Source organism: Hyperoodon ampullatus (assembly GCF_949752795.1).
Source record: "Hyperoodon ampullatus genome assembly, chromosome: 15".
Taxonomy (NCBI): domain Eukaryota; kingdom Metazoa; phylum Chordata; class Mammalia; order Artiodactyla; family Ziphiidae; genus Hyperoodon; species Hyperoodon ampullatus.
In genome coordinates this window covers 1,088,599-1,113,009 of record NC_136928.1, presented here as the reverse complement: position 1 = coordinate 1,113,009, position 24,411 = coordinate 1,088,599, and the positions used below count along the sequence as shown (strand labels likewise).

Below are 24,411 nucleotides of genomic sequence, written 5' to 3'. Positions count from 1 at the left end.
TTTCTCCCCTCAACTGCTCCTCATTGTAAAACCAGAAATATTTAACCCAGATGTCCCAGGTATTGTAATCTAATGTCCAACAGACTTCCTGTGTTTCAATATAAAGGATAGCTTCTCAACAGGTCTTCTTTCGTACATAGTCCAAATTTATATTCTTGTCTCTAATCTCCAGATTAGACACTTATGTTGGAAATATCTTTTAAAAAATATATTTGGTCATGCCATCCTTTGACTTAAAAACTTTGTGTTTTTGGTTACAAGGTCTATTATAACTGACACCACCTCCAACAATATGCTTACTAACTCCACACCATCCATTGCTCCCAGCTACAATAAATTTCTCTATGTCTCTCTATAAGTTGTTTTATCCATCTGAAGTAGCATTCATTGGAAAATGTGCCAAGGACTGTTCCATACATGGGGGAGTATGACTTGATTCCTTGAAGACCCCACTAAAGTCTAATCATACTTATAAGCTTTTGCACAGTGAAGGAGACCATAAACAAAATGAAGAGACAATCTACGGAATAGGAGAAAATGTTTGCTAACAATGCAAGCGACAAGGGCTTAATTTCCCAAATATACAAGCAGTTCAATATCAAGAAAACAAACACCCAATAAAAAAATGGGCAGAAGACCTAAACAGACATTTCTCCAAAGAAGACATACAGATGGCCAACAGGCACGTGACAAGATGCTCAACACCACTAATTATTAGAGAAATGCAAATAACTACAATGAGGTATCACCTCACACCAGTCACAATGGCCATCATCAAAAAATCCACAAACAATAAATGCTGGAGAGAGTTTGGAGAAAAGAGAACCGTCTTGCACTGTTGGTTAGAATGTAAGTTGGTGCAGCCACTATAGAGAATAGTATGGAGGTTCCTTAAAAAACTAAAAATACACCTACCATATGATCCTGCAATCACACTCTTGGGTATAGATCCAGAAAAAAACTCTAATTTGAAAAGATAATGCACCCCAGTGTACATAGCACTGTTTACAATAGCCAAGACATGCAAATTGGAGTTTTGGGAGCGACCTTTGCAAATGTCGCTCGGGGTCCGGGAGTGACACGTGCAGCCCATTTTCGAGGCAGAACGCCCCGCCTACCCCTGGGTCTAGCTCCCTCTCTCTCTGGCCTGGGCTTTTTCTCTCCTTAGTCCGACCTCCACGCAACCCCTACGGCTGAGGAGAAAATCAGCCCCATCATTGGTTCCTTCTTGAAGGGGCGGAGCCAGGTTGCGCTCTAACCCGCCGCCGCAGGCGCAGCCGCACCGAGAGCAGAGCGGGGCCGAAGCTGGCGGCGCCGAGGCTCTGAGGAGGCTGCGGGCGCGCCACACCCCGGCGGCCGGGCGGTGGCAAAAATGCCGGCCTCTGCTGCGCGGCCCCGCTCAGGGCTGTCCCCGGCCTCGCCCTTACCCCTGCTGCTGGTGCTGCTGGAGGTGCTGAGCGGCCCGGTGTGTGGCCGCGTCCCCCCTTCGGTGCCCAGGATCTCGCTTCCGAGCTCCGGTAAGGCGCGTGCACCCTCGCCTTTATCCCTTCGCGCCGCGCCCAGACCCCGCCTGCAGGTACCCGAACCCACCTGCCCTCCCCACCCGGGAAGCCGCACCCGGGCCCGCACAGCTCAGCCCGCTGCGTCCCGCGCCGCCCAAGCCCCGGCCGGTTGCGGGCGGGACCCCCACTTGGTGCTGCTCCAGCGAGCCGGGCGACTCGGCTACCACGACCAGCCCAGGAGGCTGCCGCGGCCCCTTATAAAGGCAACCGCCCCTCACCGTGCAGACGCGGACCCTGAGGCCCAGGGAGGGGAATGGGGGCTGCCGCAAACCCTCTATTTCGAAGTCTCCTCTCCCTCACTCCGCTCTTCCCTCACACGCACCTGTGTCCGTCACGCCAGCCTGACGCCCGTCCTGCTCTCAGACCCATGGGTCTTGCATACGACTCCCAGCACCCATCCTTCCGATTACCAGCTCGGCATTATCCATCCGCCCACCTCTCGAATCCATTTGGTTCTCATCAGCTCTAAGCTCCTCCGGGCCACTTGCCCCGTTCACAGCCCGAATTTCCCTAACCCACGTACAGTCCTCTCGTGTCTGACACCAGCTCCCATGTTCCGATCCCCCGTAACCCTCCTAACCTCCTCAACGTTCCCTCTACCCATTTCCTATATTGAGCAGCTGGGAAACGATGCAACGAGTTGATTTAAAATTCTGTTTAAATGATTTTCAAAGTCTTCAGAAGGAAAAAAGAGGAGGGAGATGTCCTTTCAAAAGATGTGAAAGAAGCCAGGGGATGCCACAAGGTTAAAAGTGATCATTGGAGTGACTCACACTTTAAAGGCTCTTTGTTGAGGCGGGCATGAGTGTAGCTATGAACCTTGTGTTTTCCTCAGTGGGCGGTGAGTGCTAGCACCTTGGGCAGACAGAACCAGTGAAGCCGAGAGTACATCCTGTTGGGAAAAACTCACAACCGGGTAATAGTAACTTAGAGTCTTCTAAGTTACTTCTGTCATTTCAGACCGGTGACATATAGGGATGCTATGAATCCAGAGGACAGAGTTGTGGTCAGAGCCTGGGTTTCAGTTTGTGTTGGAGCAATAGCCACAACATGGGGTTGAGGTTGCCAGTCTGGGTTCATATCCAGGAGTCCAGAGAGGTCTATATGACAAGGCGAGGCAGCGGTGGGGATAGGAAGGGTGGTTGGGTGATCCGGGGCTTATACTAAGCATGGGATAGTAGTCAGGATACAGCACAGACATGAGTATGGGTGTGGGAGGATTGGGTGGGTGGGGCTCCATACATCAGCACATCTAAGAATGCTGGTCATTCTACTAGTCCTGAAGGTAGCTGAGCAGAGGAAGCAGGTAGAACAGAGCTGTATTCATTCAGGTCCCCAGAGCCAGAGACTGAGCTAGGAAGGTAAAAATTCATCCTAACTTATTTGTTACAATCTTTAAATAGATCAGAATTTTGAATGCTGATATGGGTTAAGATTTGGCCCAAACAGAGCACATGCTTAAAGATGGAAGAAAGGAACCATTTGTGAAATATGTAGTATGTGTCAGATGCTTCCACATATGTTATCTCATTTAATTCTCAACAACCCTGGATGGTGGTGTTTACAGATGAGGAAAGTGATGCTCAGAGAGGGCAAGTAACTAACTCAAGATCGTACGTCTGGTAAGTGAAGGAGCCACGTTTAAACCTGGGCTGGTCCATTTCCAAAGCACGTACGCTTCTTGCCCCCTCAACTCTCTTACCTCTTCGGGTAGAATTAGGGTGAGGTCAAGGGTGGTGGGAGAGAGAGGAGGTGATCTCCGGATGTGTCGGTGAGAAGAGTGAGACATTTCCCTTCTAAGGAAAAAGGAGTTACTATTAAGTAGTGATTTTTAAGAAAAGGAAATTTAGAGAGAAAAGTACTTACACCTTTTACAGGTGTTTTCAAATTATGTATCATGTTGCTATGAATAGAAATAACTATTAAATAGACTGAATATTTATGCTATTTTAATGAAGTGTTCTATTTTTATAGAAAAAGCATGCTTTATTGTGTGCTAAATACTCGTTATCTTTCCCTGGGGAAGTTAAATGGTTGGCCTGTCAAGGCTTTGTTTTTGCCCTTAAGGCTGCTAAATAAATGGTACTTGGAAGAAAACAAAAATGGGCCCCTTTGGCTTTGCCCCTGTGGACCCAACCCTTATGAAATGATGGCTGATATCACTTTTCACTGTCACCCTCTCTTCCTGCCAGAGGCTGACTCCTATCTCACCCGGTTCACCATCCCTCAGACATACAATTACTCCGTTCTCCTCGTGGATCCTGCTTCCCATATGCTTTATGTCGGCGCCCGGGACACCATCTTCGCTTTATCCCTGCCCTTTTCAGGGGAGAGACCTCGCAGGGTGAGAGTTGAGAGTGGGGAGGACCTCAGATTCTAGAGCATGTGATTAGATCCTTGGTTTTATGGCATATGAAGGGGGCTGTTGTGGTGGTGGTGGGGGAATGTTGGTGAAAAGGAATAAGGGTAGATCGTCAACCTCATTGTGTCAGCTGAAGGCGATGGGGGTGGGTCATGGTGACTGGGGAGGCTCTGAGAGAGGTTCATGATTATGGGGAGGAGGCCACAGTGACCAGGGTTCAGGTGGCAGTGGAATCATTAAAATCACATGACTCTAGGGCAATGACTTTCAAACGTTTTTGACCACCCCTTAGTAAGAAATATATGGTACGTTTTGACACAGTACGCCAAGTATGTACTGAAAGGAAACTTTCTTGAAACAATATCTACTCTCCTATATGTGATACATTCTGATATATTCTATTTCATTAAAAATAAAGTTGGTTGAGATTTCACAATTGATTTCATTACTCATTAATGGGTAGCGACCTCCAGTATGAAAAACAGTGCTCGGTGGTCGGGGGGTTGTCTCTGAAGTTTTCAGATTGATGGAGGTTGTAGAACTGTGTCACCTAGCCTGACTTGGGAGGAATTTGGGTGAGAATCTGAGAGAAATGGTCACTCTTCCTTTCTTAGATTGACTGGATGGTGCCAGAGGCCCACAGACAGAACTGTAGGAAGAAAGGCAAGAAGGAGGTAGGTATAGATCCGGGCCGTGGCCTGAATGTCAGTTGAGGCCTTGGCCCAGCCCTGACTCTGTGTCAGTCCCCTCCAATGCTCCCATCCCAATGGGCCCAGGCAGGGACTCTAACAACATACCCAGAGCTGCGTATAACTGTCCTAACAGTACTTTTCCTTGTACCTGCTGCTTCTGATTCTCTCTAACCATCTCTGACCCTTAGGAAGAATGTCACAATTTTGTCCAGATTCTCGCCATTGCCAATGCCTCTCACCTCCTCATTTGTGGCACCTTCGCTTTTGATCCGAAGTGCGGGGTTATTGTGAGTGACAGGGGTGGAAGGACGGGAGGGGTCTTCTGTGAGCGGCTGTGACAGGGGTCGTGCCTAAGGCAACCCTTGTGCGTGATAAGCATTGGGGTGAGGGATATCCTCATAGGGTAGAGGCTTTGTCTACTGAAGAAGGGTATGAAAGGGAGGGGGAGGGAGGTTGTCTGTAGACGGTAAGAATACAAAGTGAACAGAGGGACGCAGTGGGATGGGGAAGGAAGTGAGGATGCCAGCTGGCCTGTGGGGAGGAACTTCAGAGGCCAGCAGCTCATGTTTTCCTTGTCCTGTGTATGCTTTGTCCAGGGAGCCTGGGTCCATTCCTTAATCAGCACTGTCCATACCTGTTTCTTCCTCCCGTGGCATGTGATTGTCTTCTACCACCTTCCCCACCTCCGTTGTCAGCCTCATCCTGTGTGGGCTTTGCTCTCACAGCCTCTGAGGTCCCTGCACGCTAAGGTCGTACCTGTTGGCCCCATGCTCTGGGTCTTGCCTTCAAGGTGGGCACTCTGTCGGCCATGTTTTCTTCTTGGTCCTGTTCATTGCTGCTAAAGCCCTGGACATCTCCAACCTCACACCCAGGCAGGCTTGGGACATGGATACTCCTAATCACATCTAGGGTGGTCATGACCTCAAAAGTCCCTGGGATTGGTGACATCTTAGGAAGGGTGTTAATGTTTTGACTCCTCACCTTTTCTCATCAGTTATCCAGTAGTCAATTACTGTTCCTCTGGCTGCACACATGTGTGACCAGGCCCTGGGATGAGTCACATGTCCTTCATATCACTGGACACTTTTTATCCCTTTCTGCTAGGGGTAGGAGGGAGTGCAACAACTCCCTTTCCTGACCCTGATCCTTAATGGCAGATCTTGACTTGACCCTTCTGCAGCCTGCAGTAGTCCTTGCCACATGAATCTAGTCAGTGTGTAGCTCCAAACCTCTTTGTTAAACATCATGCTTATATTTCTGACTTAAGGATGCTATAATTGTATATGCTTGGTTGCCTTAGTCAGTCCCTCTGGGCTGTCCTTGGAGTTAGTTGCATTTATGTTGAGTTATTTTCATAATGCTGGTGATAGACTCCCTTTTGAGGTGTCAATAGCTCCCTCATCCTGGGAAGGTTTCCCAGTTCAGGGTGGTGTTGAAAATCTCTATATCCCTTCAGCTAATGCTGAGGGCCTAGTTTCCCTACAGTTCTCACAAAGCTCACAGAAGTAGCATATTGACATGTTTGTCCTTTCCTAGTATACATAGGATCAGGGAGCCCATGGGTGTGAATACCAGAGCCATGGTTTACAGACGATGTGATTACTCCAAGTTAGTTCCCCAGGGCCTTCTATTCTTCTTTGGCTCTCTGAGGTGGGACCCTAATGGTTGTTAGATAAGCATCTAGACAGAAAATGTTCTGGACGTACCTGTCAGGAATGGTGTGACTTGGACCCCTATCCATTTTTGAGGAATATCAGCAAACAAGAACGAAGCCAGGGGCCTGTGTACTGCACTCCTACGACTTTTAGCTCTTTTTCTGAACCCTCCTATCCTGCAGGCTCATGAAATGAAGGACCATCCTTTGACCAAGCCTTGTTTGTAGGAGAATATAAGGTACAGCTAACAACTGTGTTAACCCTTTCAGCATCCTGAGACTGCTCTCTAGACTTCCTGAATGTTCTTTTCTGCCTTTGTCTTATCCTGCTACCTGGCAATCCCCATCTGCTTGAGCAAGTCCTCGCCTTATCCTTAGTGCTGAGCTTCTCATGTCCCAGACTGATGACTTTGAGACTGTGTGTAACAATCTGAGAACTTTGACTAGCTGATCCAGATATAACAACTTGCTCAGAGTTGATTGCTCAGAGAAATGAAGGTTCTCACAAAAGGAAGTCTAAGCATAGGACCTACCAGTTCCAACAACGTGGAGTGTTGTCCTTCAGTGACAGCTCATCAGACACTGGGGGAAAATATTTTAATTTGTTTTTCTGAGGGAGCTCCAGCCGTTAACAGAAAAAATGTCAGACTTATATAACAACAGCAACAACAACGAGAAGACTTCCCATTCAATTGAGTGTCTACTCTGTCGCAGGCTTGGTGCTTGATACTTTACATTCACAATTGAGTTTAATTCTTATCACCATATCATGATATTTATTTATTATGATAGTGATGACACATCATGATAGTATTTATTTCCAATTTACATGAATGAAACAGAAGTTCTGAAAAGTTAGGTAAACGTCTGAGATATATAGCTGGCCAAGGCAGAGCTGAGATTCAAACCCAGGTTTATCTGGCTCTGCTCGGCTACCTTGTCCCTCTAGTCCAGCCTGCACCCTGGAAGAAGACCTTAGCTGGCTTCAGTTTCTTGTGACATTTGATTTGTTTCATGTTAACAAGGACCATCTCCCCCTACCCCTCACCCCAACCTCTTAGGAAAGGTCCTTTATATGCCTTGCAGTCTTCTTGGCCAAAGTCAAAGGATGGCTTCTAACCCCACAGCTCAGTGAGAGCCTGCCTACGTAGCTCTGGCTTTCAACTTGAGGGACTTGCCTTCACTACAACTCATGCTGATAGGACTGTGCTGACACGATGATGATATAATGAAGAATCTCAACATTCAGATAATGTGGTGGTGTGGTCTTATCCTTTCAGACCCTAATTAAATGTCACTTTGACCGTACAGTAATCATAACCTATGTAGTTAATCGGCTCCCTTGCTCAAAGGCTATAAACTTAGGTAACGTGATGATGCCATTTGGGGAAACTGGAAGAGGACGAGTTTCAACATGTTCAGTTTTAGTAGATCATCTCTGTGAGGAAAGGAAGTCCAGCAGTCAAGTGCAAACATGGACTAGAGTTTGGAAGACATCAGGCTTTAGAGAGTTTGGGGAATGATTTGCATAGAAAGTCTGGGCAGAAATGTGAAAATTAATGAGATCTTTAAAGTATATGTGAAAAAGACTAAGGTGACATGGTTAGAGGCTGGAAACCAAAGGAGATAGAGAACCAACAGATAGGAGAAGGGGCTCCAGGAGGGTAGAATTTCAAGAGTCAAGAAGTAGACTGTTTCAAGGAGGGGAGTGAATCAAAAGTATCCAGTGGTGCGAAAAGATCAAAGAGAATGAGAACTGAGAAAAGGCTCATCCTTTATAAGTCCTTGGTGAAATGTAACGGAGTAGTTTCAGGCATAATTTGTTTTCTAGGAATAACAGGTGATCCAGGTTTGGTTAGAAGAAGTAGTAGTTTGGGATAAAGAGGCAATGGTGAGCCATTTTTGTCATTCTGTGGCTCAAGCATTTATTAAGTCAGTGACTAATAGTCTAGGAATATTAATGTGGGGTGGGTATAGAGAGTAAATTGGGGGCAAGGCGAGGCAGTGTGGAGAAAAGGAGGCGATAAAACAGGCCACAGCAGCAGGTAATAACCCCATGTTCAGAGTGCCCAAACATCTTGGTAATCTCTCACTGAACTGTCATCTTTCTCCTCTGGCTACAATGTGCCCACCACCATACAGGGCAGATGATTGTGTTTCTGTGGGGTCCTCCATTCTGGAAGATTCTTGACCCAGTGTTCCCTTTGAGGGGACATCAGATCACATCTCATTTTAACAGGCCTTCTTCAAGGCTGTCTCAGTAAAATGAAACCCTGTTTGCCAACTACAGCAAATAAGTGAGCAGTCAGAATGGGCCAGTGGTACACTTATGCTCAGGGGACGTAGATCTATGTTGGTTCTCCAATTACCATCACAGCAATAAGGCTCTAGCAGCACCATATGTCCATCCTGGTTTGTGAACTGGAGATGTCATGCCTGGTACTTCATGTCATAACTGATTCCTAACTGGCCATAGTTAACTTCCCTGTCAGGCCAGGTTGAAATCATCTGTGATTTTCATTTTTAGATGTTATCTTGAAGCCTCTCTTAGTGCTGGATGCTCAGCTAAGGTAATGTCTGGCTGGCTCTGTGGGACTCTTACACCTCTTGCCCACCCCCGCACCCCGGGTTAGTCCCTCTGGAGTCCCTGGATGAGGAAGACACTTGCCAAATTCTCATATCCTGACCTCAGCTTCAGGTCTTCACTGACTGTAGATTCCCTTCCCTCCTTCTGTGTATCCTTGACTCTGGTTCAGTCTTTTATTCGTGGGGTGGGATTAGGCGAAGGATGGCCCTTCTCTCTAGACCCCTGGGCTTCAGATGGTCCTGTATCAGCCTGTACTTTTCTTTACCCTTCCTAAGTGCTCCAGCCCTCAGGAGGCCTGCTTTCTTCCCTGATCCTCCTCATCCTGTAGCACATTCTCCAGCCAGGTGCAAAGCTGGCAGTTCAGCAGCATTTCAGAGGAAAGATCTGCCTTTCAGCTCTTGGTGTCTTCTAGTGCCATCCTAGCTGTTCCTTCATCAGAGCATGTGGGTGTTGGGTACTAGGGAAATTGAGGGAAGAGGAATAAACTGATGAAAAGAGGGATGGCAGAGGGAGGAGATGCAGGAATGGGTGGTGGAATCAGGAATAGCAGACTGGGAATATGGGGATGGTAGTGGGGGAACGGGAGATGAATGGGAATTGGGTTTTTTCTTCATCTGACCATCTTTGTAATTCTCACCATGAACTTCCCCATGACCTCTAAACCAATTGCCCCCTTCTGGTCTGTAGGATGTGTCCAGTTTCCAGCAGGTTGAAAGACCTGAGAGTGGCCGGGGGAAATGTCCTTTTGAGCCAGCTCAGCGGTCAGCAGCTGTAATGGCTGGTGAGTGGGGAGAGATAAGAACCTGTGACTTCTTGCTGTGATTGCCTCCTTCCCCGCCCTGCTGTTGGAAGTTCTGTGTCCTTTCTTTTCTTTGATCAGAATGTCTATTATTCCCACATCTCTTTCTGGCCTTTCCTATTCTTCCCAGAGTGCCTGTGTTCTCCTGCTTTTACCCACAGAGTATCATTTCTCTTGCTTTTCTCCAGAGAATACGTCACTGTTCACAGTAGACTGTGGACGTTTCCTCTGTTAACCTCATCTCTTTTAGTCATTTTTCCCTGTTTGTAAGAGGAATCTACTACAATGAATATTATAATAAATTTGCAAAATGTATAAAGAAGAACAGAAGAAATCTTTTAGAACAGCACAGTCCAAAAGAACTTTGTGTGGTGATGGAATTGTTCTGTATCTTCACTGTGTAATACGGTAGCCACTGGTTACGTGTGGCTATTGAGCCCTTGAAATGTGACTAGTGCGACTGAAGGGGAGAATATTGAATTTCATGTAATTTTAAGTTAAATATAAAGAGCCATTCTTACCTAGTGACTACCATATCAGCACAGTTTTAGAGTATTCCTACTCTGAAAACCACTGCTAGTATTTTAGGATATTTCCTTCTAGCCTTTTTAATGTGTGTGTCCACATGCATATATACTCATGCACGTATATTTGGCTGGCCAGTCCTCTGTTGCTCAGAAAAATCAGTAATGACTATTAAAGAAATTCCTTCTGTTACTTCCTTCAAACAAACTATATATACATAGAGAGTTGCTCAAGTGTTCAATGGTTCTGTCACGGATTATGCCTAAATCTTTTCTGGAGAATGACTGACTAATTCTTTGGTAGCCACAGAGTGAACTGTTCGTGTGCGACATAGCCTGGATTTTAGGTTAGCCTGTATTTTACTCCACATGCACCCTCCAGATTCAGTGAGAGCCCAATGGTTTTTCTCATGAGAGTGTAAAACAAGCAGGTGAACAGAAATTTTATGAGTGTGTGTTTTATGAAACTTCTAAATGTCATGCTACATGGATAAAATTTTGAATATTGTCACGTGACTTTATATCATAGGCATTTCTATATAATTTAAAAATTCTTTGTGAAGAAAAATGTTAATGACATTATGCTACTCAACCTGTGAGCATATCATAATTTAATCAAAGAATTCCAAATTATTTATGTAAATTTATTTTCATTTATTTAGTTTACTTCAAAGTTTTTGCTATTGTCTCTAATACTGTAGTGAACATTTTTGCACGTAAATTTTTATCCTCATTTTAGATTGCCTCCTTAAGACTCCTGGAAATGGATTATTATATTAAAGGATGTGAATATTTTACAGCTCATTATCTGTTGCTAATTGAGTTTTTAGAAAGGGTATACCAATTTACACCCTAAATCAGCAGTAGATGAGAGTTTTTTCACATAAATTTCACCACACTGTTGTGTTGTCATTAAACATTTGTGTGTGTGTGTGTGCTAATTCAAGGCTAAAAATAGCACCTTTTAAAAAATATTTATGTATTTGGCTGTGTCAGGTCTTAGTTGTGTCATGCAGGCTCTTCGTTGTGGCTGCAGGCTTCTCTCTACTTGTGACGCACAGGCTCTACAGTGCATGGACTCAGTAGTTGCAGCACGCGGGCTTAGTTGCCCCGTGGCACGTGGGATCTTAGTTCCCCGACCAGGGATCGAACCCGCTTCCCCTGCATTGGAAGGCGGATTCTTAACCACTGGATCACCAGGGAAGTCCCAGCACCTTGTTTTAATTTGTATTTTTTTGAATATTAGTGAAGTTGAACATTTTTCATGTTTTAGTACTTATTTTTATTTCTGCTTTGGTCAATCCTCTGCTTATGTTCTTGGGCCAATTATCAGGTAGGATATTAGTATTCCAATCTACACCTTTTCCTTTGTGATTATATTTTTTAAGCTAAATCCTTCTTCAGTTAGAGAGCAGATAAAATTTTCCTTCTTAAATATTTTTTCCCAAACATTTTAACTCTGATTTATTTGAAACTTATTTTGACAAATGGCATGAGAAGGCAATCAAAATTGATTTTTCCCAACTAACTAATCAGTTGACTTAGCATCATTTATCACACTGTTTTTTTCTTCCTTCACTAAAGTTGCTGCAAACCTTATTATAAAATATTGGACAATATAAATTTTAATTTAAATATTGCACAATATTTTATGAAATACAAAAATTGGGATATAAGATCTAACCTTAAAATTTGTTGTTGTTGTTATGGACCATTTTTAAGTCTTTATTGAATTTGTTACAGTATTGCTTTCAGTTTTATGCTTTGGCCTTTTGGCCGCGAGGCATGTGGGATCCTAGCTCCCTGACCAGGGATCGAACCGCACCCCCTGCATTGGAAGACAAAGCCTCAACCACTGGACGCTAAACTCTTTTCTTATGCACAATTTTATTTGTAGGAAAAGTCTTAAAAGCTGCATAAATTAAATCACTCTTAGGCTTCCCTGGTGGCGCAGTGGTCAAGAATCTGCCTGCCAATGCAGGGGACGTGGGTTCAAGCCCTGGTCCGGGAAGATCCCACATGCTGCGGAGCAACTAAGCCTGTGTGCCACAACTACTGAGCCCTAGAGCCCACGATCCACAACTGCTGAAGCCTGTGCACTTAGAGCCTGTGCTCCTCAACAAGAGAAGCCACCGCAATGAGAAGCCCACACACCACAACGAAGAGTAGCCCCCGCTTGCCGCAACTAGAAAAAGCCCTCACGCAGCAACGAAGACCCAATGCAGCCAAAAATAAATATAAAATAAATAAATTTATATATTAAAAAGTCACTCTTAGTCATTCAGTTAATGATTTACCTTTTCTGAAACGTAATGAAATAACAAAAGTTTTTGAAAATGAACATAAAGTATATATCGAGTAAATACGATATTTGAGTTGTCATTTTTATCATTCATCTACAGTTGAAGTCAGTGAGACCTTGTTTATACACATACATATTTGAATAAAAGTTTAGTCAATAGTTTATTTTTCTTAGCTTTATATCAAGCATCCTTGGCAAAACGCTGAGCCAGTCATTAAGATCATTAAGAAAGATTTCATAGGTTTAGCAGTTATGAATGTCTCTTGATTCTACATAATTGTTTATCAACAAAATGACTTCTCATTTGCAACAATCTGAAATAATTAAAATACTTTGTTTCAAGCAGCATCTTTAAGTACATTTAACCATCTGTGTGTAATTTCTCTGTGTTCTACTCAGCAAGTGGAACACAGCATGTAGTTTAAGAATGCAAATTTCATAGATAAGATAATTGTATAACAAAGAACATTTTCAAACAGGTTAAGTCTTTTTTTCCCCCAGGTAATGAAATTTAGTGTTGCCTTTCAGCTGATAATTGAGGGAGGTGTCAGAAATCACTTTCTAACAGTTTAGAATGGCTAGCTCAAGACCTAGTACCTCCATGGCTTTTTCTGTCTCAGGTCCAAGTCATAGTCAATATCAATATTATAAGTTTTCCTCTGAAGTTCTTTATAGGGCTATAATTTAAATTTTTTCTTGGTCTGACATAATGCCAATATTTAGTTGGAACTTATTATTAGTATTTTTTTTGTGGTACGCGGGCCTCTCACTGTTGTGGCCTCTCCCGTTGTGGAGCACAGGCTCCGGACGCGCAGGCTTAGCGGCCATGGCTCACGGGCCCAGCCGCTCCGCAGCATGTGGGATCTTCCCGGACCGGGGTACAAACCCGTGTCCCCTGCATCGGCAGGTGGACTCTCAACCACTGCGCCACCAGGGAAGCCCTAGTTGGAACTTTTAATGTTGATCCATTGTGTCCTACTGGCCCTTTGTTTTGAAAATAGCAGTATAGAAGATAGTGGCAATATTATTTAAGAATTAGAACCAAAATTCCCAGTTAGGAGCTATACAAATGTCCTTAAGGATAATAGACATATTTTGAAAGAAAAGAGCTTTTAGTAATGAAACTATTAGAATATAATGGCAGGAGTATTTCTTATTTTAAATTATAAAAATTGCAATTTGCATTGTGAAAAATTGAGAAAATATAGAAATGTACAAAGAAGAAAGTGAAAAGTTTATTGTAATTCAGTCATCACCAGGTAACCACTATTATTATTTCGGAGTATTTTCTCATACTCTGTGTGTGTGTGTGTGTGTGTGTGTGTGTGTGCGTGCGTGCGTGTGCACATTTATAATAAATTGGAATTGTCATGCATATTTCACTTATTGTATACTGAACATTTTCTCATCATAGAATTTGTTTAATTATTCAAAACTTGATTTTTAGTGATTGTATACTTTTTCGTCATATGAATGTAGCACACTTATTTAATTATTCCCATATAATTATGCATTCAGATTTTAAAATAAATTATTGCTTTTATAAATAATGCTGCATAAGGAATCCTTTTACATAAATTTTTATGTAAATCCTTTACATGAATCTAATTAATCGCATGAGTCAATCCAAAAAGTAGGATTGCTGGGCCAAAGGATATAAAAGATTTTTATAGTACTTGATGGATTTGGCCAAATTTCTCTCCAGTGAGTCTTACCAGCAGTGATGAGAGGGCCTGTTTCATTACAGCCAGTTAGCCCCAAAAATATAGTTAATAAACATAAAACAGTGACTTTCTCCAGAGTCCAATTTGATGTTTTTGATTTACATTTCTATTAGTGAGGTCGAACAGCTTTTCATGTGTTTATTGGTACTTGTATTTCTTTAGGAAAAGGTCTCAGATATCTTGTCTTCAAATTTGACATTTATCTGTACTCCACTGAGATAAAATTAACAAAAATGATCTCAGTGTCTCTATTTGCACTATTCCAATTTGGAAAAATGCAAATGTTTTGACAGTAATGTTCACATTAGCCTAAGAACATCCGCAATTCCTTCTCAGTCTTCTTTGCAGCATCTTTGTCTTCCACTCATCCTTTAAATATTCCTGAGACTTCCACCTAAGATCCTCTTCTCTTGCATTCTTTGTCATTGTGATCTCAGCCAGCCCCGTGGGTTCTGTTTCCACTGCATTCTGATGTCTCCCAATCTGATGCCTTCCAGATCTCCCCAAACTAGCCCCATGGATTCTGCTTCTACTAGATTCTGATGCCTCCCATACATTATCTGGAGCTACAGACCACATATCCATCTGCCTTCCAGACATCTCCACTTAGATATCCCACAGGAATCTCAAAGTCAGCATGTCCCAAACTGAGCTCATCATCTTCACTCACCTCCCCCAAACCTTCTCCTCCACCAGTGTCCCCTTCTCTGAGTGCATAGTGCCATTACCCACCAAGGTACCCAAGCTAGAGGCAGTGATTCGTCATCTTTGGTCCTCCCTCTCACATTCAATAATAAATAGGGCTCTTATAAAGAAGAGCAGAAGAAGGGAGCCTTTGCTTTCTCTTTGCGAAGCCATCTTGTGTTTTTCTTGTCTCCTTTTGGTCTCACTGCATCTTGTGATTACTGCGTCTGCCAAGGAGCCCTGTATGTGTTCCAGGTGCACTGGGTGCTGACAGCATTTTGGGGTCAAGCTTATCTCTTAAATCCGTGAGTGTGTACCCCAAGACAGCATTCACACTTCGAAACAAGACAGTTATAGAAATCCTATATGCCAGGAGAGGAAAAGGTAGAGTAAACACTGCATCTCCAATGATCTGTAATTATGTCCTGATAATAGGCTGTTTAAAAAAAAAAAAAGAAAAAAAAAAGGTATCCAGCTGGCATAAACCTTAGATAAGGAAATAGAGAATATTAGGTCAGGAGCTGTCTATCCTGCAAAGCTCTGACCATGAGAAGAAAAGAGAGTGGAAGAAGGCAGGCCAGGGCATGTTTAAAACCCTCTTTTTAAAGATAATGAGTGATAATTCCTATTATAAACCTTCTTTAAAAGTGAGCATTTTGATACCAGAGTGAAAATTTGAACCCCTTCAGGGTGTAGTGAAATATTCACTGCCATGGCTTATATCGTCTGTCAGTGTTGGGTTGCTAACATATCTGGGAGGTCTATGTTCACAGGCTTTACATCTGAGCAAGTAGGGATCTATTTCTGCACGTAATTGTCATTTTTCTTTGGCTGTGATTCTTCATCTTTGTGGCTTTCAATCTTGTTTTTCTTTGTATTTCCAAAATGGCAGTATCTTAATTTTGGGGGTTATAAAAGTAAAAGGTGCCAACTACAAAAAACGTTCAGTGAATACAGAAAAGTAGAGAGGAGAAAATAAAAATTACTTGTAATTTCATTAGTCAGAAACAAACATCAGTAACACTGTCCAGTTGTAGCTCCTCCAATCTTTCCTGTGCCTACAGACATATATACATATTTTTTAAAAATAGGGTTGAATTATGCCATGTGTTTTTTTCTAACCACCTTGTTCACTAAACTCAACACCGTGGGCATCGCTCTCTTTGGCGTATCATCTTTTGCCAATAGCAGATGTACGTTTTCATGTTTGCTAGCTTGATCTAGTCAGTAATAACTTGCCAAACAACTGCACATACAGGGATATTTTATTGTATGAACAGTGCAACAGAATATTTGAAATTGACTGTTCTGGAAAATTCAGGGCATGTGGTGACCTTGTGTCGTCCCGTGGACTTCTGCCCTCGTGACTGTGATGGCTGTTGTTCCTTTTCCTCTGTGTGTGTGTGAAGATTGTGTTGTGAGCCCCTTAGTACTCGTGGAACATCTGAAGCCCTGCTACCCCCTCCCAAAGTGTCCGATCCCTCCTGCTATCCCTTTGTGACCCTCCGCTCTCTCCGCTGGGTGAGTGTGCTCTTCAGCAATCCTAGGCTCCAGAGTTGCTGACTGCCCCCATTTAACCCCTTAGAAAGTTTTGGGACTTGACCTCCATCCACCACTGGGCCCTTGCATTGTTGTCTGCGGTCCTTTACCGTTTCCAGAATATTTATGAGTGTTCCCCTTCAAACACATCAAGTCATACTTCCAAAATATTCATAACTGTCTCTTCCACCACATCTCCCCCATTCTCAGGGTATCCATGACACAGCTTCTGTCAATAGTTTCGGTTTTAGAGTGTTTTGTGTATGATGCTTTTAGGAAAATTTTTATTCCAGTTCTGACTTCTGTGTCATGTTTTTCCCCCTGGAACTACTGAGGATTGGCTTATTTGCTGCTCCGTTAGCTGCCAGAACCTTTGCCCCAAATCTGATTTTCTCCCTCATGAAATACTCTGGAAGGGAATGGGATGCCATTTTATAGTTGTGGCCCCCCTACCTTATGGCAACAAATCAAGCATATGCCCCCCTGAGGTTCCTAAGCAGCTGCACCTAACACATATTGAATGCCAGCCGTGCGCCAGGCCCTACCTGGGGCTCGCTTTTTATCTCATTTAACCCTCAGCACTGCTCTGGGTGGAAGGTGGTATTATCCCCATTCTACATTTGAGGAACCTGAGGCTTAGGAAGGGTAATGGCCTAAGATCGTACTACTACTAAGTATTCAGAGTTCAAACCCAAGCCTTCCTGACTCCAAAGTGCTTGGATTCTTTTCACAAACTCGAGTGATAGTATAGTCTTCCCTCCCACCCAGTAAGGAAGGGGCTTTCTAATTCTTTGCTATTGCCCTCAGAGGGCTCCCAACCCTTTTCTTGCTCTGCATTAAGTGTTTTTAAGTGTTAGTGGTCATCATTTCAGTGCCTGAGACATGCAGCTTCACAGGAGCATCTCTGAGCCCAGGACGTCATGCTTCCCTCAAGGTGGCCCTGCCCTCTGCTGCTTCCCTCAGTGCACACGACCCCACGGCTCTTGCTGGGGTTTCTGGGCACCAGCCTCCAGCACTCCAGCCTTGCTTGCTTCTCCAGCCTCTCTGACTCTTCTGAGTCAGTGCTTTTCTGAGTTGCCTTCAAATGATGGTGCCCCAGGCCTCTCTCTCGCTTTCCTTTTCTCCCTGGCTTTCACGTTCCTGTGGTAACTTAAGCATGACTCCTAGGCTGCTTGACTCTGGCCCTATTGTCCACACCCTTCTGTTCGATTGATTCCAACCAGATGTCCCAAAGGCGCATCAACTTTAGTGGGTCCAACAACTGAACTCATCTCCTCTCCAGCCACCTCCTTTATGAGCCTTATGTCATTTCTTTGCTTGGTTCATAATATCATAATCTTCTATTATCCATCTTATAAGCGGAAACCTTAGAGACATTATTTTACTCCATTCTTTCACGTCTCATATTCAACTGATGTTCAAATCTTGTTAACGGGCTCTACCTCAGAAATCTCTCCCACATCCCGCCCCTTTCTTTCCTCTACCAGTGCCTTAGTCCTGCCAGGACTGTGTGAAGGCCCTTTTAACTAGCATTTTCTTCCTAAAAAACAAAACGAATTATGTCATGCCTCCTCAAGAAAATCTCTGCAGTTTTGCCCTCACCTTTAGGATGAAGTCCACATTTTCCTGGCGTGGAAGAGCAGATTCATCACAATTGGGTGCCTGTCTCTGCACCTCTAGCTCATCTCTGCTCACTTGCCCAGCAGCCCCTGTGCCCCGCTGGAGTGCCAGCCATGGGGAGTGCCCCACATGCCTGAACATGGCTCCCTTCTTCCCCACTTGCCTGTCTTCCCCCCGAAGTCCTTCTACCTGGCAGATTGCTCGCTCTTCAGAGCCAGCTCCGATGTGACCTCTGAGTTGCTGCTCCCCCAGTTAGATGTGGCTGGGTCCTCCTCTGGGCTCCTACACACGTCTGCGAGTCCACGCCTCTGGTATCTGACTACGTTTGTCTTCTGGACTCAAATGGGAACTCTTGGGGGGGACAACGATGTGCTTAGCACCCAGCGCAGTGCCTCCTACGTAGTAGGTGGTGAAGGGATGCTTCTCTGTTCTCCTCTGTTCTCTCCAGAGTCCCTGTGATACTCAGGACTCCCCCGGGGGTTTGTGACCTTCTTGTTCCCCGAGCCATTGTCTCCACTCGTGTCCGAGCCCTCGGCGGTGTTGCTCAGCGTGGTTATAGTTCTTTCGCATCCAGCCCGCATAACTGCACCTCGCCTTCCTTCCCAGAACGCCTCTGATTCCTCTCTTCTCCAACCCCCACCATCCCTAGACCACCTGTGCACCTCCACGGAGCCAGGAGGGAGGACCTGATTCCTCCTTGTTTCCTCTGGCTGGCTGTGAAATATCCAGAAATCCCCTACGTTGGTGTTTCTCAAAGTGAGCTCTTGAATCACCCACATCAGAGTAACTCTGACTGCTTGTTTGAAACGTAGTTCTTGGGCCAACCCCCAACCCTACTGAGTGAGAATTGCTGAGCCCGAGGCCCAGGAATCTGCATTTTGATCAATTCCCTAAATGATGCTAGTATACCTTAAAGTTGTGACTTGTTCCAGGGCAGTATACACCCCCTAATACTCAGAAAGAACAGTAGTGCCCTCAGACATTTACCGTAGTGGGAGAAGTTAAGTAAGATGGGAACATGCTGCAAAGCAAACCTCTTCCTGGAAAGTTACCATGTAATTATAGGGTAGAAAAGTCCTTAAAAACGACAACAGCAAGAAACAGACCAACAAAAAAAATCTTGCTTTCCACAGGGATAGCTTCTATTCTTCCTTCATATACATGAACATTCCAGCAGTTTTTCCGTAACACTGGTTCCCGTTACTGCCCAGGAGCACTTTATTTCTGTTTATTTTAAGTGAGGTAATGCCTGTCGTGCTTCGCATTGCCTGGCACTTAATGTGTGCTCAGCCCCTGAGGGTTCTTGCCCCTGCTTTGCTCCCTGCTCTGCCTGTGACCCTTTCTGAAAGTTTCCTCAGTGAGTCTGACAGTCCACCTCCTCCCTGTCGCCCTGCAGGGGGCATCCTCTACGTTGCCACTGTGAAAAACTACCTGGGGACGGAGCCGATTATCTCCCGGGCTGTGGGTCGTGCTGAGGACTGGATTCGGACAGAGACTTTGCCATCCTGGCTTAACGGTGGGGAGAGGGCAGAGGGGGGTGGTGCTGCTCTGGGCACAGAGTGGGTGGAGGCTGGGTGGCCCCAGGCTACATCTGTGGGATCTGGGGTCTCCCCAGCCCCAGCCTTTGTTGCAGCAGTGGCCTTGAGCCCAGCCGAGTGGGGGGATGAAGACGGAGACGATGAAATCTACTTCTTCTTCACGGAGATTTCCGGACCTTTTGATTCATACGAACACGTTAAGGTCCCGAGGGTGGCCCGTGTGTGTGCGGTAAGACCCTGATCCCAGCTGTCTCTCTTGTTTTCTACTCTGCCTGTCCTCCTGTCTTTTCCTCTGGTCTCTGTGTTTCTCCTCTTTCTCCTTTTTTGATGGGCAGTGACTACTTTTCTGGGAGCTTGAGGAATGTGGCGAAAGGGCTCTGGCCTCTTTTACCAGCTTATTATCCCGTGTGACACTGTAGTGTAGAGGTTAAAGGCAGGAACTGTCGACAGACCTGGGTTCAAGTCCCTGCTACACTGCTTACTGCCTGTGTGACTCTGGCGGTGTCGATTTGAGGACTAAACAAGGTAACTTATGTAAAGCATGTAGTGCAGAACTTTATAAACACGACAAACCTCACTGTTGTGAGCCTGCCCGCCCCACACCTCATGGGCCTTGTCAGTTACTCTGTATCTCTGTCCTTGCATTTCTATGCATCTGTCTCCCTATCTGTGTGTGTCTGGGGCAAACGTGTATTGGTCTCCACAGTCGTCCCCTAATGTTGGTCTTCTAAAGAGAACTTCCTATGTGCTTGTCACCCCAGGGGGACCTTGGGGGCCGGAAGACCCTCCAGCAGAGGTGGACGACCTTTCTGAAGGCTGACCTGCTGTGTCCAGGGCCTGAGCATGGCCGGGCCTCCAGTGTCCTGCAGGACATGGTCATTCTTCGACCTGAGCATGGAGCGGGGACGCCCATCTTTTATGGCCTCTTTTCCTCCCAGTGGTAAGGGGGTCCTGATGTGGAGAGTTGCGGGGTGGGAGATGCCTGGGGCTGGTGCAGGTCGGTGCGGTCTCCTCCAGAGGGCGTGGGCTCTCCGCGGAGCGCTGCTCCTCCTGCCGTGAAGCAGGCCGCATGGCTCCCTGTGCGTTTCTCACGGGTCCTCTCACGTGACGGGATGAGCTGCCTCCCCTAGTTCCCTCTAAATATCCCGCTCCAACCTGTGACTCTTCCAGGGAAGGGGCTGCCATCTCTGCCGTCTGTTCCTTCCGACCACAAGACATTCGGACAGTGCTGAATGGTCCCTTCAGAGAGCTTAAACATGACTGCAACAGGGGACTGCCTGTCGTGGACAGTGATGTACCCCAGCCCAGACCTGGAGAGGTGAGGGGGCTGGGGCAGTTCTTCACCTCACGCCTGAATTGCCCCGTTAGGACAAGAGCCCAGCTAGGCATCACAGACACTTCCTGGCCCCTGGGAAGCTTTGTCGCTCATCCTGTGTTTCCTTTAGTGCATCACCAACAACATGAAGCTCCAACAGTTTGGCTCGTCACTCTTCCTGCCTGACCGTGTGCTCACCTTCATCCGGGACCACCCACTCATGGACAGGCCAGTGTTTCCAGCTGATGGCCAGCCCCTGCTGGTCACTACAGATACAACCTACCTCAGAGTTGTAGCCCACAGGGTGCCCAGCCTCTCAGGGAAAGAGTATGATGTGCTCTATCTGGGGACAGGTATGTTTAATAGCCAAGCAAGTTGCCCGTCCAGTGCACACAGGTTGTCGCCATAGAGAGGGTCCCATGCATACAGGTGTCAGAGTCCCAGGCACAGGTACAGTTATGTTATTATGTCCTGTCCCTTGCTTGCTTCCTAGAGGATGGACACCTCCACCGAGCAGTGCAGATTGGAGCCCAGCTCAGTGTTCTTGAGGATCTGGCCTTATTCCCAGAGCCACAGCCAGTTGAGAATATGAAATTGTATCAAGTGAGTTGTAGATTTTGGCGAGTCTGGTGGGGAGATATCTGAGTCCAGAGCCAATCTGTGACATTGAAGTCTGGGAGATACAGCGTGTTTCTCTTCCTCCCTTTCTGTAGAGCTGGCTCCTGGTTGGCTCCCGTACTGAGGTGACACAAGTAAACACAACCAACTGTGGCCGTCTACAGAGCTGCTCAGAGTGCATTCTGGCCCGAGACCCTGTCTGTGCCTGGAGCGTTCGGCTAGCTGCATGTGTGGCCCACACTGGAGAGCATGAAGGGTGAGGGTGATGGCACTGGCTCCTTGCCTGATGTCCCCAGGCTCTGGCCTATCCATATGTCTGTGTCTGTTTCTCATGGGTTAGCGCTGCCCCCCCCGCCGTGTTTCTTAGTGTCACCTGTGTGTCCATCTGTCAGTCCGTACTAGCCATCTCTCTGTCCTCATCAGTGTCCCTGCCTCCCTGCTGGACCTGCCCTGACTGTGTGGTTGATTTCCATGTTGCCATACGCTTCTCAGTTTTCATTTTCATTTTTTTTTTTTTTTGGCCGCACCACACAGCATGTGGGATCTTAGTTCCCCGACTAGGGATCGAACCCGCACCCCCTGCGTTGGAAGCGTGGAGTCTTAACCACTGGACTGCCAGGGAAGTCCCTCAGTTTTCATTTTACAAGTGCTCTTAGAAGTGTTTTCACAGTTGACAACTCCCCTCCTCTGTTCCTTGAAAAACTCTGTCCTGTTGCCTTCTATGGCTCTGCATTCTCCTGGTTTTTCTCCCTACCTCACTCTCCAGTCTGTCTCCCTTGCTGGTTCCTTTTCCATCCAGCTTCTGAATGTTGATATTCCTCAGGGTTCAGTCCTTCTCTTTACACTTTCCTGCACTCTCTAGGTGATTTCATTCTCATTGTATTCAGTACCAACGGAGTGCTGGTGACAACCACAGATGTATCTTTAGCTGAGGTCTTTTGTGAAACAGAAAGTCATCTCACTGACCCTCACAGAATTTTGATTAGCTTTGATAGAAAAGAAGTTTTCTCTTTCTCTTAACAGAGAAATCTTTTAACAGAGATTTCCAGAGAAATCTTGTGGTTGTGGACCACCAGCTATACTTCTTGGAAGGTTCCTGTGTTTCTTTCAAAGTACCCCACCAAACATCTTTCTGACAGACCTAGTGCAAATTTAATTCTCTGTAGTCTGCTAGAAATATTTGTAGAATTTGACACGGCAAATGTCATGAGTACAAGAGGTATTGGGGAAAAATTTAGTGATGAAGAGAATGTTGACTGATAATTCTAGAGGTGATTTATGAGATGATGGGAGGTGCAATTGGCGAGTGAATGTTCAGTACTGAGGAGGGTAGAGGGGGTGTTGACACTGGATTTATCAAGTATTCTCTTCTTTACAGGCTGGTTCAAGACATAGAGTCAGCGGATGTCTCTTCTTTGTGTCCTAAAGAGCCTGGAGGTCTGTATGGTTTAGGGAATGTGGGTAGAGTGGATGTAAAGGGCCTAGAAAGTTATGTTTTTGGACTTAGTTTAAAACTTGTATCCTGGAAGTTATGGCAGCCTTACTCTCTTTGGGAATCCCCTTTTTAGCTTGGTGTACCATGGCCCCTTCTCATATCTTGTATCACTCCACATTTCTCTCTAACACCTCCAACCTACAGCCTCACCACCTTTTGTGCTTTTGCTGTCTCTGCAGAACACCCAGTGGTGGTTGAGGTTCCTGTGGCTGCAGCTGCACATGTGGTCTTACCATGTTCCCCGAGCTCAGCCTGGGCATCCTGTGTGTGGCACCAGCCCAGCGGAGTGACTGCACTCACCCCCCGGCGGGATGGGCTAGAAGTGGTGATATCCCCAGGGGCCATGGGTGCTTATGCCTGTGAATGTCAGGAAGGTGGGGCAGCTCGTGTGGTAGCTGCTTACAGCTTGGTATGGGGCAGCCAGCGGGGTGCTCCAAGCCGGGCTCACATAGTGGCGGCTGGACTGGCAGGCTTCTTCCTGGGAGTTTTTGCAGCATCCCTGACCCTCCTCCTGATTGGGCGGCGTCAGCAGCGACAACGACAGAGGGAACTTCTGGCTAGAGACAAGGTGGGCTTGGACCTGGGGGTGCTACCATCTGGGACCACAAGCTACAGCCAGGACCCTCCCTCTCCCTCTCCTGAAGATGAGCGGCTGCCCCTAGCCCTGGCCAAGAGGGGCAGTGGCTTTGGTGGCTTCCCTCCACCCTTTCTGCTTGATCCTTGCCCGAGCCCGCCCCACATTCGGTTAACTGGGGCTCCTCTAGCCACGTGTGATGAAACATCCATCTAGGGCTGGGCAAATAACCACTAGTGCATGAGTGACCACTGGATGGAATGACCATTGGGACGCTGGGGGTCGATGGTCATGGAAGATCGTCATGGCCTCTGAGTTTTCTTTGGCTTTTGAATGATCACTTCGAATTCCCTGTCTGCCTTTTCTGGGCCTGGATGGGCTCAGGGCCAGGGCTTTGCCCGATTCCCATAAGAGATCAGAATTGCTCTTGCAGTGAATCAGGGCTTTTCCTGCCCCTGCCCTCTCAACCCCTATGACCCCTTCAGCCCACTGTCTTGGGCCCATTAGTTTGGGGCTAGGCCCTAGGACATCGCTGTGACTTTGCTTTCCGGTTGGGCCCTGGCCAGAAGGAGGAGCCTTGCAAGTGCTAGGGGGCTAATGTGCACTGACTCCTTTTGCTGGTTCTCCCAGTTTATCCGATTCTCTGTGGAGAGTGCATGATTCCTAACCTGCAACATGGATCTCTGCCCTGAGATCCACCCCATCCCAGTTTTCCTTCTTCCATGCAAGAGCATGTGTAAATACATGGATGTTCATAGGTGACCTGGACACATGTGCATGGATGACTAGGCTGATGCTCTGGTGTATTCATGGGAGATTGAG

At 46.1% G+C, this 24,411-nt stretch overlaps 1 protein-coding gene across 3 annotated transcripts; it reads left to right on the top strand.

Moving 5' to 3' along the window:
* Window positions 1-1,372: 1,372 nt before the first annotated feature.
* Window positions 1,373-23,805, top strand: SEMA4F (ssemaphorin 4F; the record flags this gene model as incomplete). 3 transcript variants are annotated; one of them, XM_079720591.1, is made up of 14 exons in its annotated part: window positions 1,373-1,517; window positions 3,755-3,906; window positions 4,539-4,598; window positions 4,805-4,903; window positions 9,545-9,638; window positions 19,446-19,565; window positions 19,665-19,816; window positions 20,349-20,527; window positions 20,758-20,905; window positions 21,033-21,255; window positions 21,396-21,505; window positions 21,616-21,776; window positions 22,899-22,957; window positions 23,195-23,805. In XM_079720591.1, 14 exons carry the CDS (start codon window positions 1,373-1,375, stop codon window positions 23,803-23,805), a joined length of 2,313 nt encoding a protein of 770 aa, XP_079576717.1. The 3 variants fall into 3 exon arrangements, with proteins under 3 accessions (XP_079576717.1, XP_079576718.1, XP_079576719.1); XM_079720592.1 differs by lacking the exon at window positions 4,805-4,903; XM_079720593.1 differs by lacking the exons at window positions 4,805-4,903; window positions 9,545-9,638; window positions 19,446-19,565; window positions 19,665-19,816.
* Between the last annotated feature and the right edge of the window lie 606 nt (window positions 23,806-24,411).